At 39.7% G+C, this 27,161-nt stretch overlaps 3 gene segments (V, D, J or C); all 3 read left to right on the forward strand.

The window, feature by feature from the left end:
* Positions 1-2,372: 2,372 nt before the first annotated feature.
* On the forward strand, positions 2,373-2,911 carry LOC110538714. The segment is given in 2 exon segments: positions 2,373-2,488; positions 2,601-2,911. Coding segments are annotated over 2 exon segments (351 nt in total).
* An 18,129-nt stretch (positions 2,912-21,040) lies between these two features.
* On the forward strand, positions 21,041-21,829 carry LOC118937761. The segment is given in 2 exon segments: positions 21,041-21,273; positions 21,417-21,829. Coding segments are annotated over 2 exon segments (375 nt in total).
* A 95-nt stretch (positions 21,830-21,924) lies between these two features.
* Positions 21,925-23,070, forward strand: LOC110538700. The segment is given in 2 exon segments: positions 21,925-22,306; positions 22,414-23,070. Coding segments are annotated over 2 exon segments (369 nt in total).
* The last annotated feature ends 4,091 nt before the right edge of the window (positions 23,071-27,161 follow it).

A 27,161-nucleotide genomic window follows, 5' to 3' on the forward strand; every position in this document is an offset into this window, starting at 1 on the left:
ACTTCAGTTAGTGCTAAATACGGCTGTTAGAATCCTGACTAGAACCAAAATGTTTTATCATATTACTCCAGTGCTAGCCTCTCTACACTGGCTTCCTGTCAAAGCAAGGGCTGATTTCAAGGTTTTACTGCTAACCTACAAAGCATTACATGGGCTTGCTCCTACCTATCTCTCTGATTTGGTCCTGCCGTACATACCTACACGTACGCTACGGTCACAAGATGCAGGCCTCCTAATTGTCCCTAGAATTTTTAAGCAAACAGCTGGAGGCAGGGCTTTCTCCTATAGAGCTCCATTTTTATGTAACGGTCTGCCTACCCATGTCAGAGACGCAAACTCGGTCTCACCCGGCACAGCCAGAAGAGGACTGGCCACCCCACATAGCCTGGTTCCTCTCTAGGTTTCTTCCTAGGTTTTGGCCTTTCTAGGGAGTTTTTCCTAGCCACCGTGCTTCTACACCTGCATTGCTTGCTGTTTGGGGTTTTAGGCTGGGTTTCTGTACAGCACTTTGAGATATCAGCTGATGTACGAAGGGCTATATAAATACATTTGATTTGATTTGATTACACTTGTTAAAAGTGTACTTTAAATTCATAGTTATTTCATTCACCATCACTACACTCAAACACACTCACTGTAATTTAGTATATTCATTCATATACACTTGGAGTTGCTTTTTTGTTGAAGCATTGCTTTAGTTTTTTCTTGAAACTCTGTTTGTTAGTGATCAAGTACACAGTAAGAATAGTTTCAGTGCCAATAATAAGTATGGAAGTACTAACGGAATTCCTATTCAGAAGGGTGCAGAGAAAGTCGACAATGAGAAGGGAACATAGGGGGCAGCATTTTCACTTTTGGATGAAAGGCGTGCCCAGAGTAAACTGCGTCCTACACTTTCCCAGATGGGAATATATGCATATTATTATTACTGGTGGATAGAAAACACTCTGAAGTTTCTAAAACTGTTTGAATTATGTCTGCGAGTATAACAGAACTGATATGGCAGACAAAAACCTGAGAAGAAATCCAATTTGAATTTGATTTTGAAAACAGTGCCATTTGATGTCCATTTTAGATATGGATGTTATTTTCCAACATAATTTGCAAATAAATGCATTAAAATTCCTACAATGTGATTTTCTGGATTTCTTTTCTCATTTTGTCTGTCATAGTTGAAGTGTACCTATGATGAAAATTACAGGCCTCTCTCATCTTTTTAAGTGGGAGAACTTGCACAATTGGTGGCTGACTAAATATTTTTTTGCCCCACTGTATTAGGATACCAACAATGCAAGAAACTATCCATATAATTACTGTCCCATAATTGATGCCTTTAATAACCCCAACCATTTTCCACTAATAATGGAAGTTATTTTATTCCGGCAAATATCACTTGTCGCTCGACGCCTCTCACTCTCTCCACCTCTCTATTATACAAACAGTCTCTCATTGTGTGTCCAATAGATTATCCCTCTGAGTCCTGGAGAGTAGAGAAGTGCATCTCCCACAAGTTCAGCTTCAACACAAACCATGTTCCGTGCATCTCTACTGCTGCTGCTGGCAGCTGCCTACTGGGAGTCTCTTTGGATCTGGGGAAAAAACACATAAATGAAAATTGAATAAGATTGATATAATTTGACACTATTTGGAGCTTGTAATTATCTCTTCCTTCTTTCTCTTCCCAAAGGTGTTCACTGTGAAGAACTCACTCAGCCAGCATCTATGACTGTCCAGCCAGGTCAACCACTGACCATCTCCTGTAAGGTCTCATATTCTGTTACTAGCTATTGGACAGCTTGGATCCGACAACCTGCAAGGAAAGGACTGGAGTGGACTGGGCAATATTATACTGGAAACACAGTCTACAAGGATTCACTGAAAAACAAGTTCAGCCTCAATTTAGACTCATCTTTAACAGGACAGAACCTGCAGACTAAAGACACAGCTGTGTATTATTGTGCCAGAGACTCACTGTGATATAAACCAGGGATGAACATGTAAAAAACACTCATCCCTTAAACAGTTGGAGCAATGGTGATATTAACCTTTTTAATGTAATAAAATAAAGTCAAATCCACCCATGGAATGACTAATTTAGTTTATACTACATTGGTGTCTTTGAAATTATAATAAATGATTGGCTTAGACAAAATATATATGTTTGCTCAATGTATAGCTCCAACCTTCTCCATAATATAACATGTAGCAAGTTCCAAACTCAAAATGTCCAAACTGTGGACATTCTTTATTAGACAATATAATATGAGCTTCAGTATGCCCACCTCTACAGTATAACCCCTCCCTCCATCCATCTCTCTACATCAATGCAAACCCACCCTCTTGTTCTTTCCCTACTTAAACAGTGTCTGTCTGTCTGTCCTTAGAGTCCCTCTGAGTCCTGGAGTGTAAAGAAGAACAGCTCCCACCAGTTCATCTTCAACACAAACCATGTTCCCTGCATCTCTGCTGCTGCTGGCAGCTGCCTCCTGTGAGTCTCTCTGTTAATACAAATTGAGATTTATTACAACTCTGGAATGATCATTTCTAATTTCGTACGAAAACTGACAATGATGTGTATTGATGTATGTTTCTCATTACAGGTGTCTACTGTGATATTGAACTCATCCAGTCTGGTCCAGTGGTTATAGAACCAGGAGTGTCTTTCAGCATCTCCTGCAAATTCTCTGGGTTTTCTATATCTTCTTATTGTCTTGGATGGATACGACAAGCTGAAGGGAAAGCTTTGGAGCATGTTGGTGTTACATGCAGTAGTAGTACTTACACTGTAGACTCACTAAAGAGCAAGATCACTTCTAGATATGACAGTTCCAGCAGTACAGTGTTTCTACAAGGGAACAACTTCCAGACTGAAGACACAGCTGTGTATTATTGTGCTCGGAGGACACAGTGATACAAACCAGCACCAGAGCTTTACAAAAACTCTTCCTCCAGGGATTCATTGTAGCTTATAATAAGGATTTATTAAATTAAATGGAACAGATATCTTTTTCAATATCACATTTGTAAACAATTATAAGCCCAGTGCTGGCGGTGCTGAAAATTAATATCTGAGTTGTGTGCCTTTTAAGACTTGATAAAGGTGGTCTTTAATAAAGGTGGCCTCAACAATACTGCACAATAAGGTCTAATCTCTGTATATTCAAAAAGACACAAAGAACAAATAATGTTAGAAATATATTTTTATAAAAAATCTTCATATCCTTGACACTCATGGGTTATGATGTAAAAAATATTGGCAGAGTGTAAAGCTCATTGTATAAGAGTCCTGCCTAACATTTTCCTGCAGTAGAAGTCTGTCTTTTTACATGGACAATACATTATGTTTGAAGCTTTGGTTTTTCTATTTATATTTTGAGGTTGGACATAAAACACATTGTTAGCACATGGGGCGTACTGATTGGTGTCACCTCGTTAGTCAGTATGTGTTACACCTGTGCTGGCTTGTCCATCTCGTTTGTCGGAAGGTGTTTCACCTGTGTTTGCCCAGGTGATATTTAAGAGTGGCTGGCCCAGTATGCTCCCTATTTGAGTTCTAGAAGAAAATTCATTTTTTTTGATCTTCCCTGTTTTTGTTTAGCTTTTTGGTTTGCTTCCTGTTTTAAGTTTACTGTGGGTTTTTATTTTGTTTTCCTCTTCTTGGGTAAATTAATTTGGCACTCATGGTGGGTGTCTTTAAGGTTCCAGTTGTTGATGCTAGTCAACTTTCAGTCGACACCCCCATGAGTGTCTTTAAGAACCCCTCTTGAAACTCCACGTTTTGTTTTTTTGGACTCTGTTAGTTCCGCCTTCTGTTTGAGCGACCATTTTTGGAATCCTGCTGGGGAATGTAACAATTATAATATTTATAGCTTGTTCAGATATTACCAATTTTTATCCCACTGATATTCCCATTCATTTTATATATCCTCTCCTTATGCATATTTCATATAGCTCCTCTTCCTTTAACTCCCTCTACCTCCTCCTTATATAAAAAACCTCTGTATCTGAGAGTCCTAGTATGTCCCTCTGAGTCCTGAAGAGTAGAGAAGAGCAGCTCACCAGTTCAGCTTCAACACAAATGACACGATCGTCGTAGTGAGACCAAAGCGCAGCGTGATGTGAATACATTTTTTAAAAACCTCTTGAATCTAGGGGGCACTATTTTCATTTTTGGAAAAATAACGTTCCCAAATTAAACAGGCTATTTTGTCAGGACTAGATGCTAGAATATGCATATAATTTACAGCTTATGATAGAAAACACTCTAAAGTTTCCAAAACTGTAAAAATATTGTCTGTGAGTATAACAGAACTGATATTGCAGGCGAAAGCCTGAGAAAAATCCAATCAGGAAGGGACTCTTATTTAGAAAACTCTGTGTTCCTATGCACCCCGTATTGAGCAATGAATGAGATATCAACCAGATTCCTTTTTCTATGGCTTCCCTAATGTGTCTAGTGTCACAATACATAGTTTCAGGCTTTTATTTTGAAAAATGATCCTGAACGTCAACATTGCGTCAGGGGTCAGCTGGAGTCTCTCAGAGTGTTTTGTGCGTAAAGGACAAATGCGGCCATTGCTTCTCAATTTCCTACTAAGAAGCCATCTGTCCCGGTTGATATATTATCGAGTAGATATTTGAAAAACACCTTGAGGATTGATTATTAACAACGTTTGCCATGTTTCTGTCAATATTATGGAGCTAATTTAGAATATTTTTTCGGCGTTGTCGTGACTGCAATTTCCGGTCGATTTCTCAGCCAAACGTGAAGAACAAACGGAGCTATTTCGGCTACAAAAGTAATATTTTTGGAAAAAAGGAACATTTGCTATCTAACTGGGAGTCTCGTGAGTGAAAACATCCGAAGCTCATCAAAGGTAAACGATTTAATTTGATTGCTTTTCTGATTTCCGTGACCAGGTTGCCTGCTGCTAGCTAGGCATAATGATATGCTAGGCTATCAATAAACTTACACAAATGCATGTCTTGCTTTGGCTGTAAAGCATATTTTCAAAATCTGAGATGACAGGGTGATTAATAAAAGGCTAAGCTGTGGTTCAATATATTTCACTTGTGATTTCATGAATAGGAATATTTTCGAGTAATATTGATGTCCGTTGCGTTATGCTAATTAGTGTCAGTTGATGACAACGCTCCCGGATCTGGGATGGGTAGTACCAAGAATGAACGGACGAAAAAAACACAACCGCTAAAGAAACTGCGTGCTAACATGCAACATCACAGAGTAATAACCCATGAAATACCCAAAGAAGATGGCTGCCTAAATATGGTTCCCAATCAGAGACAACGATAAACAGCTGCCTCTAATTGAGAACCAATCTAGGCAACCATAGACATACATAAACACCTAGATGGTAAACAACCCCATAAACCTACAAAACCCATAGACAGTGCAAAAACACATACATCACCCATGTCAATCTATGACCTAACCAAAATATATAAAGAAAACAAAGAATACTCAGGTCAGGGCGTGACAGCAAACTATGTTCCCTGAATCTCTGCTGCTGTTTTGGTAGCTGCTTCCTGTGGGTCTCTTTTTTTAAATGATTTATGGTGAATACACTTACTAATTGGGTTTTAGATACTGTTTTAACAACATCTGTGATTTCTTTCAACAGGCGTTTATGGTCAGACATTTACTGAGTCTGGACCAGTAGTTGAAAAGCCTGGAGAATCCCACCAACTGACCTGTACAGCCTCTGGGTTCACATTCAGTAGCTACTACATGGCTTGGATCAGACAGGCTCTTGGGAAAGGACTGAAGTGGGCTGCTTATATACATCTAGTAATCCAATCTCTTACTCCCAGTCAGTCCAGGGTAGATTCACCATCTCCAGAGATGACTCCAGCAGTAAGCTGTACCTACAGATGAACAGCCTGAAGAGTGAGAACACAGCAGTGTATTACTGTGCTAGAGAGTCACAGTGGTTAAACTAATGGGAGAAGCCGTACAAAAAGCATTTCCCCATTCAACACAGACAACCTAATTTTTTTAAATGAATGATTTAATAGCAAAATGTTCACAAGCACCCCATATATGTAAAAAAAAATAACCTGATAAATATAGTATACAGTAGGATTACCAATAACAAGAAACAATGTTTATCCATTCCAGTTTCATCTCCCATAAGTGTAGTGTTAAAAACTGGCACATTATCACATAATTTCCCCCCATTTTGCACTGATATTCCCAGTCCTTTATACCTGATTGTCATTATTCAAATGTAATCTACATCCTGTCTCTCCCTCTTCCTTATATAAACAGGCTCTATATGTGTGTGTCATAATACATCCCTCTGAGTCCTGGAGAGTAGAGAAGAGCATCTCCCACCGTTGTGCCTGTCCCCACAAACCTTGTTCCCTGCATCTCTGATGCTGCTGCTGGCAGCTGTTGTCTGTGAGTGTCTATATTACAGGCACAATAAGGACAATTGGATCAGACTTTAATGTAATGCAAAAATCATGTTAGTTGGATTTTTAATATTGTTCATTATTTCCTTTCAACAGGTGTTATGAGTTATGAACTCACTCAGCCAGCCTCCATGACTGTCCAGCCAGGTCAACCACTGATCATCTCCTGTAAGGTCTCATATTCAGTAGTAGCTTGCATACAGCTTAGATTCGACAGCCTGCAGGGAAAAACCTGGAGTGGATTGGATATAACTAAAGTGGTGGAAGCATAGCTTATAATTATGAACTGAAAAACAAGTTCAGCACCACCAGCAGCACTTCCAGCAACATGCTGTTTTAAAAGGACAGAATCTGCATACTGAAGCTATCTATTATTGTGCTCGCCTCCACAGTGATACAAACCAGCACCAGACCTGTACTAAAACTCACTGCTCCATGAACAGTTAAAGTTATATACTGTAAATATACAGTATCTACCAGATGGGGGTGATCTAAGTCTGATTGTAAACTCAAACCTCCCTTGATCTAATGACTCTACAATATTTGCAACATAAAGGTTGGTCATGAAACAACACAGGTTAATCATGTGATATAAAACACAGAACATCAATCTCCACTATATTATCATAACCTCATAAACTGTCACATCGGAAACCATTTTAATAAAGGTGATCATCAGAATACACATGATTACTCGTATCATCAAAGTCTATAAACATATTCTTACATATACCCACATAAAAGGTATATACAGTAAAATACGTTTTCCTTGAATAGATACAGTATTTCATTTCTACTGTTTTAGTGTCTCCCTGCCTGGTCTCCCTATATGCCCCTCAACCCCACTCTGGGAATAGACTGCACAAGACCCATAGACTCCACGGCTCTGACCAGCAATGGTATAAACCTGCAGGACCAAAGTCTTTTCACCAGTACCTCAAAATGGTTGAAGAAGTAGTATATTGGGGGGTCGTATAGGCAAGGATGTCTGAGCTGGCTGAGGTGATTGATCTCACAACCGATGCATTTTTCTCGTATATACTCTCCAATCACCACGTGTAAAAGTGTGGCTACAGAGGCCTTGATGGTGTCCATAAAAATAGTACTGACCACCCCATCAAACACGTCCTCAGGCTGTGTACATGTAGGGGGTGTCGCGGGTCTTGCCAGGGGGGAGTAGAATGTTGGGCTGCGAGGCATAGAGTCCTTAGGGTCTGGCCCCCATGACGTTTCGAAGTCCGGGTATGTGGTAGGAATATCCATGGCATATGCGTAAGTGAAGAACTGTAGGTTTTAAGGACCCTTCTTTTATTGTTGAACCAGTCCTCTGGGTATCAGGGCGTGGTTAACGCAGCCGCGTACTTAGTTTTCTTCGGGGGATGACCCTTCTGACGATGTACCTTCTTGGGGCTCCTTTGAATCATAATCCTCGGGATTCGTATATATTATGCACTTCCTTAGCCGAACAATGCTCTGTCGCTGTTGGCTCTGTACAAACAGAGCGTCCAACAACTAACATTTTCAATTCCATTAAATCCCAACTTTTAAAAGGAATAAGCATGTGCAACCTAAAATCCCCAGTCAGGCCTCCATCACGAATGTTTTGGTTGCAGGTTTCCTCGTTGCTGATATAGAACTCCACGCAGCCACATGGAAGTCCATTCTTTCTTTGTATTTTCACCCTGTGAAATATTCTTCCTGAGGAGTCAGGGGTACCTTCCCAACGGGTCTCGTAGCCTGTGAACAAGCTATACCCTTTGGTGATATGTCTCAGTTCGGGACACACAACCTTGCGAAAAACCGTCCAGTCTTCAAGCCCATAGTCCACTCCTAATGTCTGGTCGGTATATTCTTCTCCTTCGGCTACCGTATAGAGGTTCACTCTACAGGCCAGGTAATCAAACTGATACCCCCATTGCTGTCCATTAGACATCAGCACTTGATCTTTCAGCGCAGTTGCGGGCGGTATCTGGGTTCTATACAAAATTAGAAACCGCTTTTTTGGCACATCATATATTGTGGCTTTATTCTTGGCCCTTACTCTATGTTTCAGCCGCGGTCCTGCTTCCATTGTTACAGTCATCACAGCTTTGCCACTGATCACAAAATCCATGTTTATTTAAAAAATCTTGTTTACTGTTCTGGGGTCGCATGTCTTGTTCTGGACTTTATTTATAATGTGTCTGCCACAGCCAATACCCCGGACATTCCTGTTTCATAGACAACAGCCCTAAGGTCAATAAAACAGGGGGGTGGGGGGGTCATACTCTTTGAAATGTTCAAACACATCCCCGCAGTTCAAAGAGGTCCCATCAATCAGCATGACAACTTCAAAGGAATAGATGCAATATAGATATAAAATAACACACCCTCTAACACGTGACAACAGGAACAGGATGTCCTGTCCGGGTGCCCATATTTGGGCATGTACGCATCATCTGGACATAGGTCATAAATCAACATTTTGACCCGTGCCGTCTACTTTATTCTCTCTACCCACATAAAATGTATATATAGTAAAATATGTTTTCCTTGAATAGATACAGTATTTCATTTCTACTGTTTTAGTGTCTCCCTGTCTGGTCAGAACGGAGCGAACGGAATGGCATCAAACACCTGGAAACCACGTGTTTGATGAATTTAATCCAATTATCTGATTCCACTCCAGTCATTACAACGAGCCCGTTCTCCCCAATTAAGGTGCCACCAACCTGCTGTGCTCTATGTCAAGGACCTGCACAAACACACTGACACTCGTATGGTATGACCAGTAGACCATGACAAGTGGACACATGAGGAACAATTCTAATGATCAAATAATAGCACAATGATGCACATGTTAAATACATGGTGCTAGAGTTGTTGATGCACCAACAGAGGACTCTCTCTCCCTATGATTAAAATAAATACCAGTAGTGATGAAGGCTCTGCTATTTAAATATATTACAAGAAAAAAAAGTATAAAATGGATGTTGATTCAAAGTACTTTTGTTTGTCAAAGTGAAAGTAGTGTCTTAAATATGTTTCATCCACCACAAGTATGAACTAATGCTGTAAATAGTGTTTCATTCAGTTATATTTTACATTAAAAATATAATCTAAAGAGGGTCTCTGAGAGATTTCAATCGTTGTGTCCAGTAATAGTGGTAGAAACATCTCTAGGATGATCATTGGAAACAGAATGCACCTGGTCTCAATTTTGAGTCTCATAGCAAAGGGTCTGAATACTTATGTAAATAAGGTATAAGGTAATAAGGTTGTTCATGCTTTGTCATTATGTGTGTAGAGTGATTTATTGAATCCATTTTACAATAAGGCTATATTGTATCAAAATGTGGAAAGGGGGAAGGGGTCTGAATACTATCCGAATGCACCGTATGTACAGTACGTGCAAACAATATGAGTACATTATGCATACATCACTGAATGCATTATGTATCAGACACCTGTCTTTATAGGACAGACAGAGCTCAAAAAACACCCTTCTTCTGCTGTATCAATGCCCTGTTCTGACACAACCTTCATCACTGCAACCACCCTGTTCGGTAGAAACCAGACAGACACTGCCAGAGATCAAACATGTTTCTTACATCCCTACTCCTCCTGGCATTCCTGCCATGTAAATTGGGGGATCTTCAGATTACAAAGTTATAATTTTCCTAATATAACTCTTCAGGTATTTTAATATCTGATCAATTAGTCTTCTAATTAATTAATTATTCTTTACCTCACGTTAGTCTCATTCCAAACATCATAAATTGTTGGTTATCTGCACGAACCCAGCCTTTACTATGAATCATCCATACATCAATTGTCTTAATCATTTATTGACTAACTAACTAAATAATCACAGAAATACATAAACAAACAAACAGTAGATATGGTTACAAGGAAATGATAGGAGAGGTTCCCTAGTGGGCTAAGCCGATATGACGGCTTGGTGGACAAAGGGAAGTGGGTGTAGACTGAGAAGGGCAGGAAGGACAAGAGTCACTGCACAGTTGATAATTATAATAGTTGAAATGCTAATCCTTTGCCCATGAATGCTCACATGAATGCACACTTCCCTTACTGTGAAGGTCTGTAAGACAATTATGTGCTCCAGTCTCTGTCTACATCAATCCTATGGGCCCATAAACACTATAGGAAAGAATAGACAGATAATTCTCTAAATTTGAACCATAATTACTTGAAAAACGTAAAACATGCCTGCCATCTTTGTAAGATAAATGTATGAATATCCTATTGAAACTTTAACTGAAAACTTTAAAGCCATTCCAAGTCAGTTGACAATAGGAAATAACTAACATTATCAATAATAAATGCTGTCACTTAGTAAAATGATTTATCAATCTCTAGGAGCTAAAACCATTGTGGCCTATTTGGTAATGTTTTTCAATTTGGTGATCTTATTTAAATGAAACCAGATGTCAAATTTCATCAAACAATTAATACAATATTGAATACATGTACCATGAAGGTCATTAATGTTAAACAGAATTGGTACAAATATAGATCTTCAGGGATCCTAATAGATCCTGTTAACCTGTGCTGTTCTGAGAAACAATGCTGGCATTATCAACTGTCAAAGAACATCTCTCTCTCAGTCTCTATTTAAACCTCTAGTGGGCAGTCTATGCAAAGTCTTCCATCCTTTCACCCCTTTATAATCAGACGCTCAGCTCTGCCCTTTTCATCATAGGCAACGTGGACTGACATTACAGCAAGCACTGCACTAACCTGACTATCACTGAACAATGGAACTGATGACTGTCTGGAGTTTAGTTGTCATGGTAATGTCCATACACAGTAAGTAAAGCATTACATGGTGACTGAAGGATGTCTGAGTATCATAGTTAAACTCAAAATGTGTGTAAATACCAGATCTTTAAGAGTGTTGACATGTTTTTATATTGCAGGTGTTTGTTGTGATATCAGACTGGATCAGTCACCTTCTCAGGTGAAAATACCTGGACACAAAATATACTGGACACTGTTAAAGTGTCCTGTATAATCTCTGGTTATTCAATGACTAGCTATAACATTCACTGGATAAGGCAGAAACCAGGGAAAGGACTTGAGTGGATTGGAAGAATGAACACTGGTTCAGGAACAGATGTTATCTATGCAGACTCCCTGAAAGGCCAGTTCTATCTGACTGAGGACGTCTCTACAAGCACACAGTTCTTAGAGGCCAAGAGTCTGAGTTCAGAGGACTCTGCTGTTTATTATTGTGCTCGACAGGCACACTGACTGAAGCTGGTGAAGCAGCTGTACAAAAACAATACTAACAAAAAGGCTAGCTGGTGTACTACTTCCTCTCTTTGTGTCACACTATAATAATACTGAGTATCATTACTGTAAATAATACAACAATATCACAAAGCACTAAACAATTAAAGACTCCAGCCTCTAATGTTCAAACTACACAAAAATATAATCTCCTGTCCAGTCTGGTCAATCTTACTTGTTGTCACATGAACAAGTATCTAACATTCCAACTCCTGCCCTGTCTAGTCAAGCTTTCTTGTTGTCCCACATCATCTGCTACTGATTATACGATTGTCACTTTGTTTTTACTTTCAACAGATGGTCGTGTGTAAGCTTTTCTTCAAGTTTGAAATACTCTATACTATCCATGACAGCAGAAGCACCTACTACCCACAGTCTGGTCAGGGTCGGTTTATCATCTCCATCTCCAGATACAATAGCACGATGAACAGTCTGAAGACTGCTGTTTAATATTGTGCCAGAGACAGTGACACAGGAGTCTGCATGGCTGTACAACAACTGATCAAGCACTTCTCTCTCTGGCAAAGTCAAATGGGATGTGAGACAGACAAACTGAGGATCCAGCATAAATTCTAAGTTAATTCAAAGCATATCATCCCTCATTGTAATGAACACGATGGGAGACAGAGTGCTGGTTTCAAGAACAGGGCGCAGCAGGTGTTTATTGCAAAGGACCACAGGAGGAGGCAGGTAGCTGGGTCCAGGGGCAGGCAGAAGGTCATACACAGGGGGTCAAAAAGGGCAACAGTACAGGCAGGGGAAAGGCTGGTAACGTTGTTTGGGAGATCAGGCAATAGGTAAATAACAGAAAATCCGATAAGCTAAAGTACAGGCAGGGAATAGGCAACAGGCGTCATTAGTGATGCAGGCAAAATCTATCATACAAGGGAGGAGTCCCTCACGGGAAACCCAGCGCTCAGAAAGACGTGTCACAAAACAAACAATACCTCACAGTGAATGGGCGCAAAGAACTGAACTAAATAGTGTGTGATAATGACATACAGGTGTGTGAACAGGTGATTAGAATTCAGGTGATTGGGATCTGGAGAGAGAGTGTGAGCTGAAAAGTGAGCTGCGTTCAGTGAAGGGTGTGAGTTGGAAGCAGATGAGTTACACTCATCAAGGTCAATGCAGCTTAATCCACTCCTCTGGCCACTTTGATCAGTAAATATAATCTTAATTACATTCACCTGTATGTCAGCCTAATCCAATTAAGAGTTTGGATTCCTGGTAGGTATTAATGAATGTCCTCATTGAGCATAATTCAATTTAGAAGAATAATTTTGATAACAGACTTACTTTTAACTAAACATGTTAATTGTCCAAGTATATTCTGTATCTTTGGGGATACCAATAGTTAAATTCTCACCATCTGTGCCTTTTGTGCAGTTCTCCAAAGCATCAATGATAATAATTATGGTAACATACTGTAAACAACGAGCAGAACAGAACCATTCATAATCATTTTGAATGGTTTAACCTTTAACCATGAGAGCCATGAGATGGCGTCGTCCATGTAAGGGGAGGGTTTGACCGGCTAGGATGTCCTTGTCCCATCTCGCTTTTGCGACTCCCAGTGGCGGGACGGGCGCATGCACGCACCCTAACTTCGGTCGCCAGCTGTACAGTGTTTCCTTCAACACATAGGTGCAGTAGTCTTCCGGGTTAAGCGAGCATTGTGTCAACAAGAAGTGTGGCTTGGAGGGGTCGTATTTCAGAGGACAAATGGCTCTCGACCTTCGCCTCTCCCGAGTCCGTACGTGATTAGCAGCGATGGGACAACACTGTAAATAATAACTATTAAAGGTTAAATCACTCATAACGTTGTTGACTAAATAACAACTATTACATATTAAACCATTCATACTAATGCTGACTAAATAACAACTATTATAGGTTAAACCATTCATAATGATGTTGACTATATACCAACTATTAAAGGTTAAACTCCTCCCTCTGCTACTGGATTCTAAACCTATTGACGGGCCACCCTCAGGTGGTAAGGTAGGTAACAACACGTCCGCCACTCTTATCCTCAACACGGGGGGCCTTCAGCGGTGCGTGCTCAGTCCCCTCTTGTACTCTCTGTTCACTCATGACTGCACGGCCAGGCACAACTCCAACACCATCATTAAGTTTGATGATGACACAACAGTGGTAGGCCGGATCACCGACAATGATGAGACAGCCTATAGGGAGGAAGACAGAGACCTGACTGTGTGGTGCAGGGACTACAACCTCTCCCTCAACGTGATCAAGACAAAGGAGATGATTATGGACTACAGGAAAAAGAGGACCAGGCATGCCACCATTCTCATCGACGGGGTTGTGGTGGAACAGGTTGAGAGCTTCAAGTTCCTTGGCATCCACATCACCAACAAATTAACATGGTCCAAGCACACCAAGACAGTTGTGAAGAGTACACAACAAAACCTATCCCCCCTCAGGAGACTGAAAAGATTTGGTATGGGTCCTCAGATCCTCAAAAGGTTTTACAGCTGCACCATCGAGAGCATCCTGATGGTTGCATCACTGCCTGATATGGCAACTGCTTGGCCTTTGACCGCAAGGCACTAGAGAGGGTAGTGCATACGGCACAGTACATCACTGGGGCCAAGCTTCCTGTCATCCAGGACCTCTATACCAGACGGTGTCAGAGGAAGGCCCTAAATATTGTCAAAGACTCCAGCCACCCTAGTCATAAAATGTTCTCTCTGCTGCCGCCTGGCAAGCGGTACCAGAGTGCCAAGTCTACTGAAGACTCCCTGGTTCAAATCCAGGCTTAGTTTCTATCAAAGTAAGTCCCTTATTACGTTATAATAGTTTCCGTATGCCGTTTCTGCTGTAGATCACTGTATGTATGGATCATAATATATTCCTTATAACTGCGGACACGAGAGGTAACGTTACACATTTTATAACCTTTATGGTGTTATAGTCAATCATGCTTACGTAGCTACATTATTCTAATCAGCTCTGTAAAACAATGCTAGTTGCGTCAGAGAACTATTAGCTTGTGTTGTATTTTGAAGCTACCCTGGCCTTATGACTCCCAAGTTGCGCAGCGGTCTATGGCACTGCATCTCAGTGCTAGAGGCGTCACTACAGACACCCTGGTTCAAATCCAGGCTGTATCACAACTGACTGTGTTTGGGAGTCCCATAGTGCAGTGCACAATTGGCCCAGCGTTGTCCGAGTTTGGCCGGTGTAGGCCATCATTGTGAATAATAATTTGTTCTTAAATGACTTGCCTAGTTAAATAAATAAAAAATACAAAAATGGTTTGTTTATTTGGTCTATTCAGCATAGCTCTGTTCTGCCCTGCCTTCCCCACTTGTGGAGCTCAAAAGTTAGTTTCATACTGTTATAACTCAAATCTGTGATTTTGTCAATGCAATAAACCATTTTTTATAGCAGTGTTTATTATGTTACTTATTTGTAGTATTGTTTTATTGCTATATCCTTATATTGTATTCTAATGAATAATTCCTCTTTATTCTGTACTTTCAGAAACCACAAACATTATTTGCCAATATCATAACTGGAGCTGGACATCTTTGGAGCTGAAGAATGAGGACAGCTTTTGTATGCTAGCGTACACTCCTGAACTTCTTATGGCTGCAGGGGCAGTATTGAGTAGCTTGGATGAAAGGTGCACAGAGGTGCCCATATTCAACGGCCTGCTCCTCAGTCATAGTTGCTAATATTTGCATATTATTATTACTATTGGATAGAAAACATTCTGAAGTTTCTAAAACTGTTTGAATTATGTCTGTGAGTATAACAGAACTCATATAGCAGGCAAAACCCTGAGAAATTCCACTTCCTGTTTTTTTTCTGGAGGTAGCAGATTTTCAACCAAGCTCTCATTGAAATTACAGCGAGATATGGATGAATTTTCAATATAACTTTATCTGATGACTCTAATGTGAAGGGGAGTCGAATGAGACAGGAAATAGTCACCACTGCCATGAGTGGACAATGCTTTCACCAGGCGCGTTCACAGGGGAAGGACTTGCGTTGCGTTCCACCGCTCATCTGAAGTAATTCTAATTCTCCGGTTGGAACGTTATTCAAGATATATGTAAACAACATTCTAAAGATTGATTCAGTACATCGTTTGACAGGTTTCTACTGACTGTTACGGAACTTTTGGACATTTCGCACATTATAGTGGACGCGCTTTGTGACTTTGGAATTGTTTATCAAACGCACTAACCAAAGTAGCTAATTCGACATAAATAACGGACATTTTCGAAAAAATCAAGCATTTATTGTGGACCTGGGATTTCTAGGACTGCATTCTGATGAAGTTCATCAAAGGTAAGGAAACATTTATCATGTATTTTCTGGTTTCTGTTGACTCTAACATAGAGGCTAATTTGGCTACTGTTCTGAGCGCCGTCTCAGATTATTGCATGGGTTACTTTTTCCGTAAACTTTTTTTGAAATCTGACACAGCGGTTGCATTAAGGAGAGGTATATCTATAATTCCATATGTATAACTTGTATTATCATCTACACTTATGATGAGTATTTCTGTTGAAATTATGTAGCTATGCAAAATCACTTGATGTTTTTCAACTAGTGAATCTAATATGCCAATGTAAACTCAGATTTTTTTATATAAATATGAACTTTATCAAACAAAACATGCATGTATTGTGTAACATGAAGTCCTATGAGTGTCATCTGATGAAGATAATTCAAGGTTAGAGATTCATTTTATCTCTATTTCCGCTTTTTGTGAATGCTATATTTTGCTGGAAAATGGCTGTGCTTATTGTGGTTTGGTGGAGACCTAACATAATCGTTTGTAGTGCTTTTGCTGAAAAGCATATTTGAAATCGGACATTTTGGTGGGATTAACAACGAGAATAGCTTTAAAATGGTATGAGACCCATGTATGTTTTAGGAATTGTAATTATGAGATTTCTGTTGTTTGAATTTGGCGCCCTCTATTTTCACTGGTAGTTGTCATCTCGATCCCGGTATTGGGATTGCAGCCATAACAAGTTAATTAATAACCTCTTAGAGCTACCCCCCTACTTTTTTCAATTTCTGCCTGAAGACATAACCAAATCTAACTGCCTGTAGCTCAGGTCCAGAACCAATAATATGCATATTCTTGGTACCATTTGAAAGAAAATACTCTGAAGTTTGTGTAAATGTGAATTGAATGTAAATGTGAAGGAGAATATAACACAATAGATCTGGTTTAGATAATACAATGAAAAAAACCATACTTTTTTTTTAATTCTTGTATCATCATCTTTAAAATGAACAAGATAAAACAAACATTCAGATAGGATGATGCGGACAATTTCAGTGAAAAACATAAGAGGGCAACAGTACTTGTGCAAAGTTTCAGAATGATAACTTTCAAAATGAGTGTGCTACATGACATTTATCATGAAGTCACCCAGGTGTCCCACACAAGTAGCCCAAATGTACCCAAGTGGCCAAATTGGTGAAGTTATACATTTTGAATGGAATAACTATATACAAAATACCAAAATTGTATTCTAACACACCCCCTCAAAAAATGGAGAAAAAACATGAAAAAAAATATATATACATTTACAAAATAACACTTTCAATATTTGGAAGACCCTCAGTCTTCTACACAATATTATGCTGCTGATGCCAGGTGCCATAGCAGTCTCTTTCTGCTGTAAAGCAGAGGATCACCAAGCATGTGGTGCAGGTGATGGGAGACTTAATTTTGCAAAGAACACAGCGACGCCTCCATGCTGTGCCCTTTTGGCCCTGAGGCGCATCCATGCCTGCAGAAATACATTTGGGCAGATGAACACCACTTGTGGCAGATGAACACCACTGGATGAACCAGCTTCAGTGGGGGATGGACACCTTGGCACTGGGGGCTCCCACAGTCAGTGTCACTGTGAAAGAAAATGTTAAGTTAGAATAGTTTCACATATGAGCCCTGTATCAACAGGTATAATAAACAGATATATATATAGAGTACAGGGAACATAAGGTTGAATATATTATTATAGACCTGCTAGATCTACTGTCTCTTTTATATTATGACATTTCAGCTAGATCTACTGTCTCTTTTATATTATGACATTTCAGCTAGATCTACTGTCTCTATTATATTATGAAAGACCAGCTAGATATACTGTCTTTATATTACAACAGACCAGCTGTATCTACTGTCTCCATTTCACTTTGGCCATTGTTGTGGGCCTGCCCTCCTCTCAACAGACTCAAATAGGCTATTTCATGTGGGGTGGGGTGGTAGACACACGCATCTCACATTTCATTACATTACATTTTTATATATTGCTACTAAAATTTTCAAAAATCACAAATAACATTTTATATTATTAATTTCAAACAACGGCATTAGCATGAGAAGAACTTACCAGTCCAAAATGATGTCCTCTCCGTTCAAAAAATATTCCTCCATTTGGGAATCACTAAATGAATCATCCTCCAACAATCTCTGTCTCAGTTTCCCGATCAATTTCTTCTAAAATTGTGTGTACATCTGTATATCTAGACTTAGATTTAGCTTTCACTGACTTAGTCGCCATACTGATTGATATATGAACAGCTGAATATGCGCGTTTACCAAAACAATGCTGTGCGCAACAGGTGTGGCTCCTTCCGGTATGAAACTTCAATAGCGAATGAGCCTCTTTACGCTGGAGTTTACTACAAGGATTGGTCTTCCAACACATAAAGATTACATATTGCCGTTTACCTCAGCTCATTGGCTATCTACCCAGCTAGATTTCAAGACGATCAGTGGTCATTGGGTTAAATTACAGTCAATCAACGAAACAGCGTCACATCATTGGTGCACAATGATGTCATTACTTGTTGTCTTCAAATCGGTTTCTTTCAGTCAATACCTCACGCAAAATGACACATCAGATTTGGTTGTGTTACAAACAAACCAGTTGATTGCAATGAAACCAAACATGACTGGAAAAGTGACGTTTTGTGTGTGTGTATTTACATGGAATGTGTCGTCGAACATGGAATGAAACGGAATTCACGACACAAGCGGTTCACAAAATGTTTTGTGTTAAGCTATAAAAATGGATTTGATCAAACAAAAGACCATTCATTGTGTAAAAATGAGCATTGGGATTGAAAACAGAGGAAACAGAGGAAGATCGTCAAAACTATTTATTGTATTGCATTTTGTGATTTTGTTACGCCTGTGCTGGTTGAAAAAGTAGTTTTTTATGGGGCTCTATCCTCAGATAATCGCATCGTATTCTTTCGCAGTAAACCCTTTTTTAAATCTGACAACGCAGTTGGATTAGCAAGATTCTAGGCTTTCGGAACATGTGAGACACTTGTATTTTAATTAATGTTTAATATGACTATTTATGTAGCGATCACCGTATGTTGTTGAATTTCATCCCGCTAACGGGTTCGGTGGGCAGAGAGGTTAAGAAGCCCTCCTGTTCTCCACTCATTACCTGTATTAACTACACCTGTTTGAGCTCGTTACCTGTATAAAAGACACCTGTCCACACACTCAATCAAACAGACTCCAACCTCTCCACAATGGCCAAGACCAGGAGCTGTGTAAGGACATCAGGGATAAAATTGTAGACCTGCACAAGGCTGGGATGGGCTACAGGACAATAGGCAAGCAGCTTGGTGAGAAGGCAACAACTGTTGGTGCAATTATTAGAAAATGGAAGAAGTTCAAGATGATGGTCAATCACCCTCGGTCTGGGGCTCCATGCAAGATCTCACCTTGTGGGGCATCAATGATCATGAGGAAGGTGAGGGATCAGCCCAGAACTACACAGCAGGACCTGGTCAATGACCTGAAGAGAGCTGGGACCACAGTCTCAAAGAAAACCATTAGTAACACACTACGCTGTCATGGATTAAAATCCTGCAGCGCACGCAAGGTCCCCCTGCTCAAGCCAGCGCATGTCCAGGCCCGTCTGAAGTATGCCAATGACCATCTGGATGATCCAGAGGAGGAATGGGAGAAAGTCATGTGGTCTGATGAGACAAAAATAGAGCTTTTTGGTCTAAACTCCACTCGCCGTGTTTGGAGGAAGAAGAAGGATGAGTACAACCCCAAGAACACCATCCCAACCGTGAAGCATGGAGGTGGAAACATCATTCTTTGGGGATGCTTTTCTGCAAAGGGGACATGATGACTGCACCGTATTGAGAGCATTGAGGATGGGTCATGGCTGGGTCTTCCAGCATGACAACAACCCGAAACACACAGCCAGGGCAACTAAGGAGTGGCTCCGTAAGAAGCATTTCAAGGTCCTGGGCCTAGCCAGTCTCCAGACCTGAACCTAATAGAACATCTTTGGAGGGAGCTGAAAGTCGGTATTGCCCAGCGACAGCCCCGAAACCTGAAGGATCTGGAGAACGTCTGTATGGAGGAGTGGGCCAACATCCCTGGTGCAGTGTGTGCAAACCTGGTCAAGAACTACAGGAAACATATGATCTCTGTAATTGCAAACAAATGTTTCTGTACCAAATATTAAGTTCTGCTTTTCTGATGTATCAAATACTTATGTAATGCAATAAAATGCAAATTAATTACTTAAAAATCATTGTTTTAGATTCTGTCTCTCACAGTTGAAGTGTACCTATGATAAAAATTACAGACCTCTACATGCTTTGTAAGTAGGAAAACCTGCAAAATCGGCAGTGTATCAAATACTTGTTCTCCCCACTGTATGTGTATGATCACCTATCCACATACAATCAATGTGTGTTGCTATCCTCATAGAGCAGGTGTGTGGTACTGGTGGGAGGTTTTTGATATGGTGTGTATCACTGTGACTATATGGGGGCTACAGTGATATTTGTATCCAAATCCGGCTTTAAAACTTCTTCACAACAGTATCTCGGACCTGCCTGGTGTGTTCCTTGTTCTTCATGATGCTCTCTGCGCTTTTAACGGACCTCTGAGACTCTCACAGCGCAGGTTCATTTATACGGAGACTTGATTACACACAGGTGGATTGTATTTATCATCATTAGTCATTTAGGTCAACATTGGATCATTCAGAGATCCTCACTGAACTTCTGGAGAGAGTTTGCTGCACTGAAAGTAAAGGGGCTGAATAATTTTGCACGCCCAATTTTTCAGTTTTTGATTTGTTAAAAAAGTTTGAAATATCCAATAAATGTCGTTCCACTTCATGATTGTGTCCCACTTGTTGTTGATTCTTCACAAAAAAAATACAGTTTTATATCTTTATGTTTGAAGCCTGAAATGTGGCAAAAGGTCGCAAAGTTCAAGGGGGCCGAATACTTTCGCAAGGCACTGTATAGATGGGCTATGTACAGGTGCAGTAATCTGTGAGCTGCTCTGAAAGCTGGTGCTTAATAACAGTCTAATCCTTTTATACCAACTCTACATGCAAAGGAGTCTAACACACCACCCCTCTCTGTAAAAAGCGGACTGTCTGTCTCAGAGTCAGTTAGAGTAGAGAAGAGCAGCTCCCACCAGTTCAGCTTCAGCACAAACCATGTTCTCTGCATCTCTGCTGCTTCTCCTGCTGGCAGCTGCCTCTTGTGAGTCTCTCAAGATGTTGGGGAAGGAATGGGTTGAGGCTCAATAAAATATATTGAGAAAATATTAATTTAACAATATCCTTAACAGTCATATTGAATTATACTATGTAGAATAATGACTAATTACGTTTTTTTCCCCTTAGATGTATGGTGCGGTGGTCTTGAACTCAGCCAGCCAAGTTTATTGGTTGTAAAGCCTGGAGAGTCTCTGAGCATCACCTGTAAGGTCTCTGGGTATTCTGTTAGTGATAGCAGCATAAGCTTTGCCACAGGTCGGGTTCGAAAGCCTGCAGGGAAAGCAATAGAGTGGATTTCCCATATATGGGATGATGGAGATATCTACAAAACTGATTCACTGAAAAACATGTTCAGCATTTCAAGAGATGCCTCCTGTAACTCTGTGTCTTTTAAAAGCCAGAGCCTGCAACAAGACACAGCTGTGTATTACTGTGTTCGCTACCCACCACAGTGATACGAACCAATACCAGACCTGAACAATTACCCAGAGACCCATTTGAGAACGGTGCAAGCACATTATAATATAAATGTATCTCCACACCAAGATAAACATATTTAAGATTAACGGTCAGTCTCAAAAACAGTTACATTATAATTTGATAAATTAACATTACAAAAATCGTTAAAACCATACATCATTAAAAGCTTTAAATAATTGTTAACCCAAATAAAACTTAACTTTTGTTCCTTATCTTCAACACATTATACTAAAGCCATTATATACTCAACACGTCTCATAAGTAAAATCTGAACTACAGAGATCAGAATAAAGGACAGAGAGGAGAGAGAATAAAGGAATAGAGCAGATCTCTCCCTCTCAGTCTCTATTTAAGCCTCTAGAGGGCGGTCTATGCAAAGTCTCCCTCCCCTTCATCCCTTTATAATCACAAACTCATCTCCGGCCTTCTCATTATAGGCAGCTTGGACTGACATTACAAGTCCTGTACTAACTAATACTGAACAATGGAGCTTCTGACTGTCTGGAGTTTAGTTGTCATGGTGATGTCCATACACAGTAAGTAAAGCATTACAAGACTGAAGAATGTCTGAGTATCATGGTTAAACTCAACATGTATGTAAATACCAGATGTTCAACTGAGTGTCAACATTTTTGTTTTGCAGGTGTTTGCTGTGATGAGATGGATCAGTCTCCTTCTCAGGTGAAAAGACCTGGAGACAAGTTTAAATTGTCATGTAAAATCTCTGGGTTTGATATGACAAACTATTACATGCACTGGATAAGACAGAAACCAGGCAAAGCTCTGGAGTGGATTGGGGTTATTAACTCTGGTTCAACAGATGCTCCAGTCTACTCAGACTCCCTGAAAGGCCAGTTCACCCTGACCGAGGACGTCTCTACAAGCACACAGTTCTTAGAGGCCAAGAGTCTGAGTTCAGAGGACTCTGCTGTTTATTATTGTGCTCGAGAGACACACTGACTGAAGCTGTTGAAGCAGCTGTACAAAAACAACCCTAACAAAAAGGCTAGCTGGTGTACCGCTTCCTCTCTTTGTGTCACACTATAATAATACTGAGTATCATTACTGTAAATAAAACATCAACAATATCACAAAGCACTACACAATAAAAGACTCCAACCTCTAACATTCAAACTTCATAAAAATCCGATCTCTTGCCCAGTCTTTCTTCAAGTTTGAAATGCTCTCTTTTTATCAACAGGTGTTCAGGGTCAGACACTGACTGAGTCTGGACCACACATACTGACCTGTACAGCCTCTGATTTAGACAAGAATAGCCACTGGATGGCTTGGATCAGACAGGCTCCTGGGAAAGGACTGTAATGGGTTGCAACTATTACCCATAACATCAGAAGCACTTTCTACCCCCAGTCTGTTCAGAGTCAGTTCACCATCTCCAGAGACAATAGCAAGCAACAGGTGTATCTCCAGATGAACAGCTTGAAGACTGAAGACTCTGCTGTTTATTATTGTGCCAGAGACACAGTGACACAGGAGGCTGCAGGGCTTTACAACAGCTGATCAAGCACTAAACATGTTTGTAGCAATTATAAAGTACTGTACCTGCAAGATTTAGGTAACATTTTGTAATTCTAAAGAATAATTTAATAATGTTATAATATACACTACTTTACAAAACAGTTAACTGATGGTTAAAATATATTTTAATATTCTAAGAAATAATAGATATTTGTATGATCGCCTATCCACATACCATCTGAATGTGTTGCTGTCCTCATAGAGCAGGTATGTGGTGCTGGTGGGAGGTATTTGTTATGGTGTGTATCACTGTGACTATACGGGGACCGCAGTGATATTACATCATACAAACACTGAACAGGTCAAATTAACACACGCCACAACAATGGTGGTAAACCTAATGAAACCTCACCATAAACAGGATTTTGGCCATAGCCATGTTAGTGGATTTTATACTGCAACACTTAAATCCATACATTTGCAAACAACTGTTACAAACTGACAATGACACAAACATGTAAGATGAAATCAACAACTGATAGGTGAATATTATAATGTAAGAATCTGTAGTAATGCTATACTATAGTGTCTACCATGGTTTATGTTTCTTACACCTCACTGAGAACAGACAGAGTCATATTGAATCCCTATGGAGATGTGAAGGAGGTGTTTTTGTACTGGGGTACATCTAACATTTTTACATTTGTATTTTTTATTCAGAAATGATTACTTGTGGGTTACCTTCATGTGTGTGCAAAATATTACTGTTCTCAGATTTTTTTATTAAATTTTTATTTTAGATGTGTATGAAAAACATGTAGGCGAGGGCAAAACGAAACATATTCCTTGAATTACATTTTCATATAATATATATTTGACTGTGATATGTGGTTGTCTCACCTAGCTGTCTTAAGATGAATGCACTTACTGTAAGTCGCTCAAGATAAGAGCATCTGCTAAACAAGTAAGATATCAAATGTTTTACATACAGATCTAATATTACTGTATTGAATTATACAAAAATATATACATTTAAAAATATTAATGTCAGAAATGTATCATTTGTACAGTTCTTTATTAAAAATGTAGTTATGAACTACTTATTTCTCTGAGAGTGAGGCGGATATATTGCATTTTGCAAAAATAACATAATTATTAGTCTCCTTAATGAAACCATCAACTTTAAACAAATACATGTACAGTATGTCATGATTAAATAGTGAAAACCACACAATCTCTTTCAGAATTTCTTTAAACAATAAATGCTAATTTACCAACATTTCTGAAAATGGAAATATAGCGTTTGGAATGAAACTCTTCAAATGTACTTTTAGATACCAGATGAAAATCATTAATGTAATGTAAATTAAAATCATTAATGAACCAAGGATAGATCCTTGAGAAATATCCTAAATTAAACTATGTTCTGATTTGGAGCTGTTTTTTTGTTATTTAACCTTTACGTTTAAGAAAAGGCAAGTCAGTTAAGAACAAATTCTTATTTACAATGACAGCCTACTGGGGTACAGTTGGTTCACTGCCTTGTTCTGGGACGAAAAGACAGATTTTAACCTTGCCAGCTTGCGGATTCAATCCAGCAAGTGAGAATAACATTTGAAACTCTCTGGTCTGACTCTGCTGTGGATTACTGGGCACGTTGGGTCCAGTAATGTGAGTGGTGGAGCTGTACAAATACCCCTCAGACATACACTGAACAAAAATCTAAACGCAAAATGCAACAATTTAAAAGATTTTACTGAGCTACAGTTCATATAACTGTCTCAGCCTCCAGTATTTATGCTGCAGTAGTTTATGTGTCGGGGGGCTAGGGTCCGTTTGTTATATCTGGAGTACTTCTCCTGTCTTATCTGGTGTCCTGTGTGAATTTAAGTATGCTCTCTCTAATTCTCTCTTTCTTTCTCTCTCTCGGAGGACCTGAGCCCTAGGACCATGCCTCAGGACTACCTGGCATGATGACTCCTTGCTGTCCCCAGTCCACCTGGCCGTGCTGCTGCTCCAGTTTAACTGTTCTGCCTGCGGCTATGGAATCCCGACCTGTTCACCGGACGTGCTACCTGTCCCAGACCTGCTGTTTTCAACTCTCTAGAGACAGCAGGAGTGGTAGAGATACAGTGCCTTGCGAAAGTATTCGGCCCCCTTGAACTTTGCGACCTTTTGCCACATTTCAGGCTTCAAACATAAAGATATAAAACTGTATTTTTTTGTGAAGAATCAACAACAAGTGGGACACAATCATGAAGTGGAACGACATTTATTGGATATTTCAAACTTTTTTAACAAATCAAAAACTGAAAAATTGGGCGTGCAAAATTATTCAGCCCCTTTACTTTCAGTGCAGCAAACTCTCTCCAGAAGTTCAGTGAGGATCTCTGAATAATCCAATGTTGACCTAAATGACTAATGATGATAAATACAATCCACCTGTGTGTAATCAAGTCTCCGTATATATGCACCTGCACTGTGATAGTCTCAGAGGTCCGTTAAAAGCGCAGAGAATGAAGAACAAGGAACACACCAGGCAGGTCCGAAATACTGTTGTGAAGAAGTTTAAAGCCGGATTTGGATACAAAAAGATTTCCCAAGCTTTAAACATCCCAAGGAGCACTGTGCAAGCGATAATATTGAAATGAAGGAGTATCAGACCACTGCAAATCTACCAAGACCTGGCCGTCCCTCTAAACTTTCAGCTCATACAAGGAGAAGACTGATCAGAGATGCAGCCAAGAGGCCCATGGTCACTCTGGATGAACTGCAGAGATCTACAGCTGAGGTGGGAGACTCTGTCCATAGGACAACAATCAGTCGTATATTGCACAAATCTGGCCTTTATGGAAGAGTGGCAAGAAGAAAGCCATTTCTTAAAGATATCCATAAAAAGTGTTGTTTAAAGTTTGCCACAAGCCACCTGGGAGACACACCAAACATGTGGAAGAAGGTGCTCTGGTCAGATGAAACCAAAATTGAACTTTTTGGCAACAATGCAAAACGTTATGTTTGGCGTAAAAGCAACACAGCTGAACACACCATCCCCACTGTCAAACATGGTGGTGGCAGCATCATGGTTTGGGCCTGCTTTTCTTCAGCAGGGACAGGGAAGATGGTTAAAATTGATGGGAAGATGGATGGAGCCAAATACAGGACCATTCTGGAAGAAAACCTGATGGAGTCTGCAAAAGACCTGAGACTGGGACGGAGATTTGTCTTCCAACAAGACAATGATCCAAAACATAAAGCAAAATCTACAATGGAATGGTTCAAAAATAAACATATCCAGGTGTTAGAATGGCCAAGTCAAAGTCCAGACCTGAATCCAATCGAGAATCTGTGGAAAAAAATGAAAACTGCTGTTCACAAATGCTCTCCATCCAACCTCACTGAGCTCGAGCTGTTTTGCAAGGAGGAATGGGAAAAAATGTCAGTCTCTCGATGTGCAAAACTGATAGAGACATACCCCAAGCGACTTACAGCTGTAATCACAGCAAAAGGTGGCGCTACAAAGTATTAACTTAAGGGGGCTGAATAATTTTGCACGCCCAATTTTTCAGTTTTTGATTTGTTAAAAAAGTTTGAAATATCCAATAAATGTCGTTCCACTTCATGATTGTGTCCCACTTGTTGTTGATTCTTCACAAAAAAATACAGTTTTATATCTTTATGTTTGAAGTCTGAAATGTGGCAAAAGGTCGCAATGTTCAAGGGGGCCGAATACTTTCGCAAGGCACTGTATATATATATATATATATATATATATATATTTTTTTTTTTAGGTATATAGTATATATATTTTTTAGGTATATAGTATATATGTTATTGCTTAAATCTCCATGAAATTAAAGAAAGAAAGTCACACACATACTGTATATACTCCCAACAATTTGATGGGTAACCATT

Source organism: Oncorhynchus mykiss, chromosome 12 (genome assembly GCF_013265735.2).
Source record: "Oncorhynchus mykiss isolate Arlee chromosome 12, USDA_OmykA_1.1, whole genome shotgun sequence".
NCBI classification, from domain to species: Eukaryota; Metazoa; Chordata; class Actinopteri; order Salmoniformes; family Salmonidae; genus Oncorhynchus; species Oncorhynchus mykiss.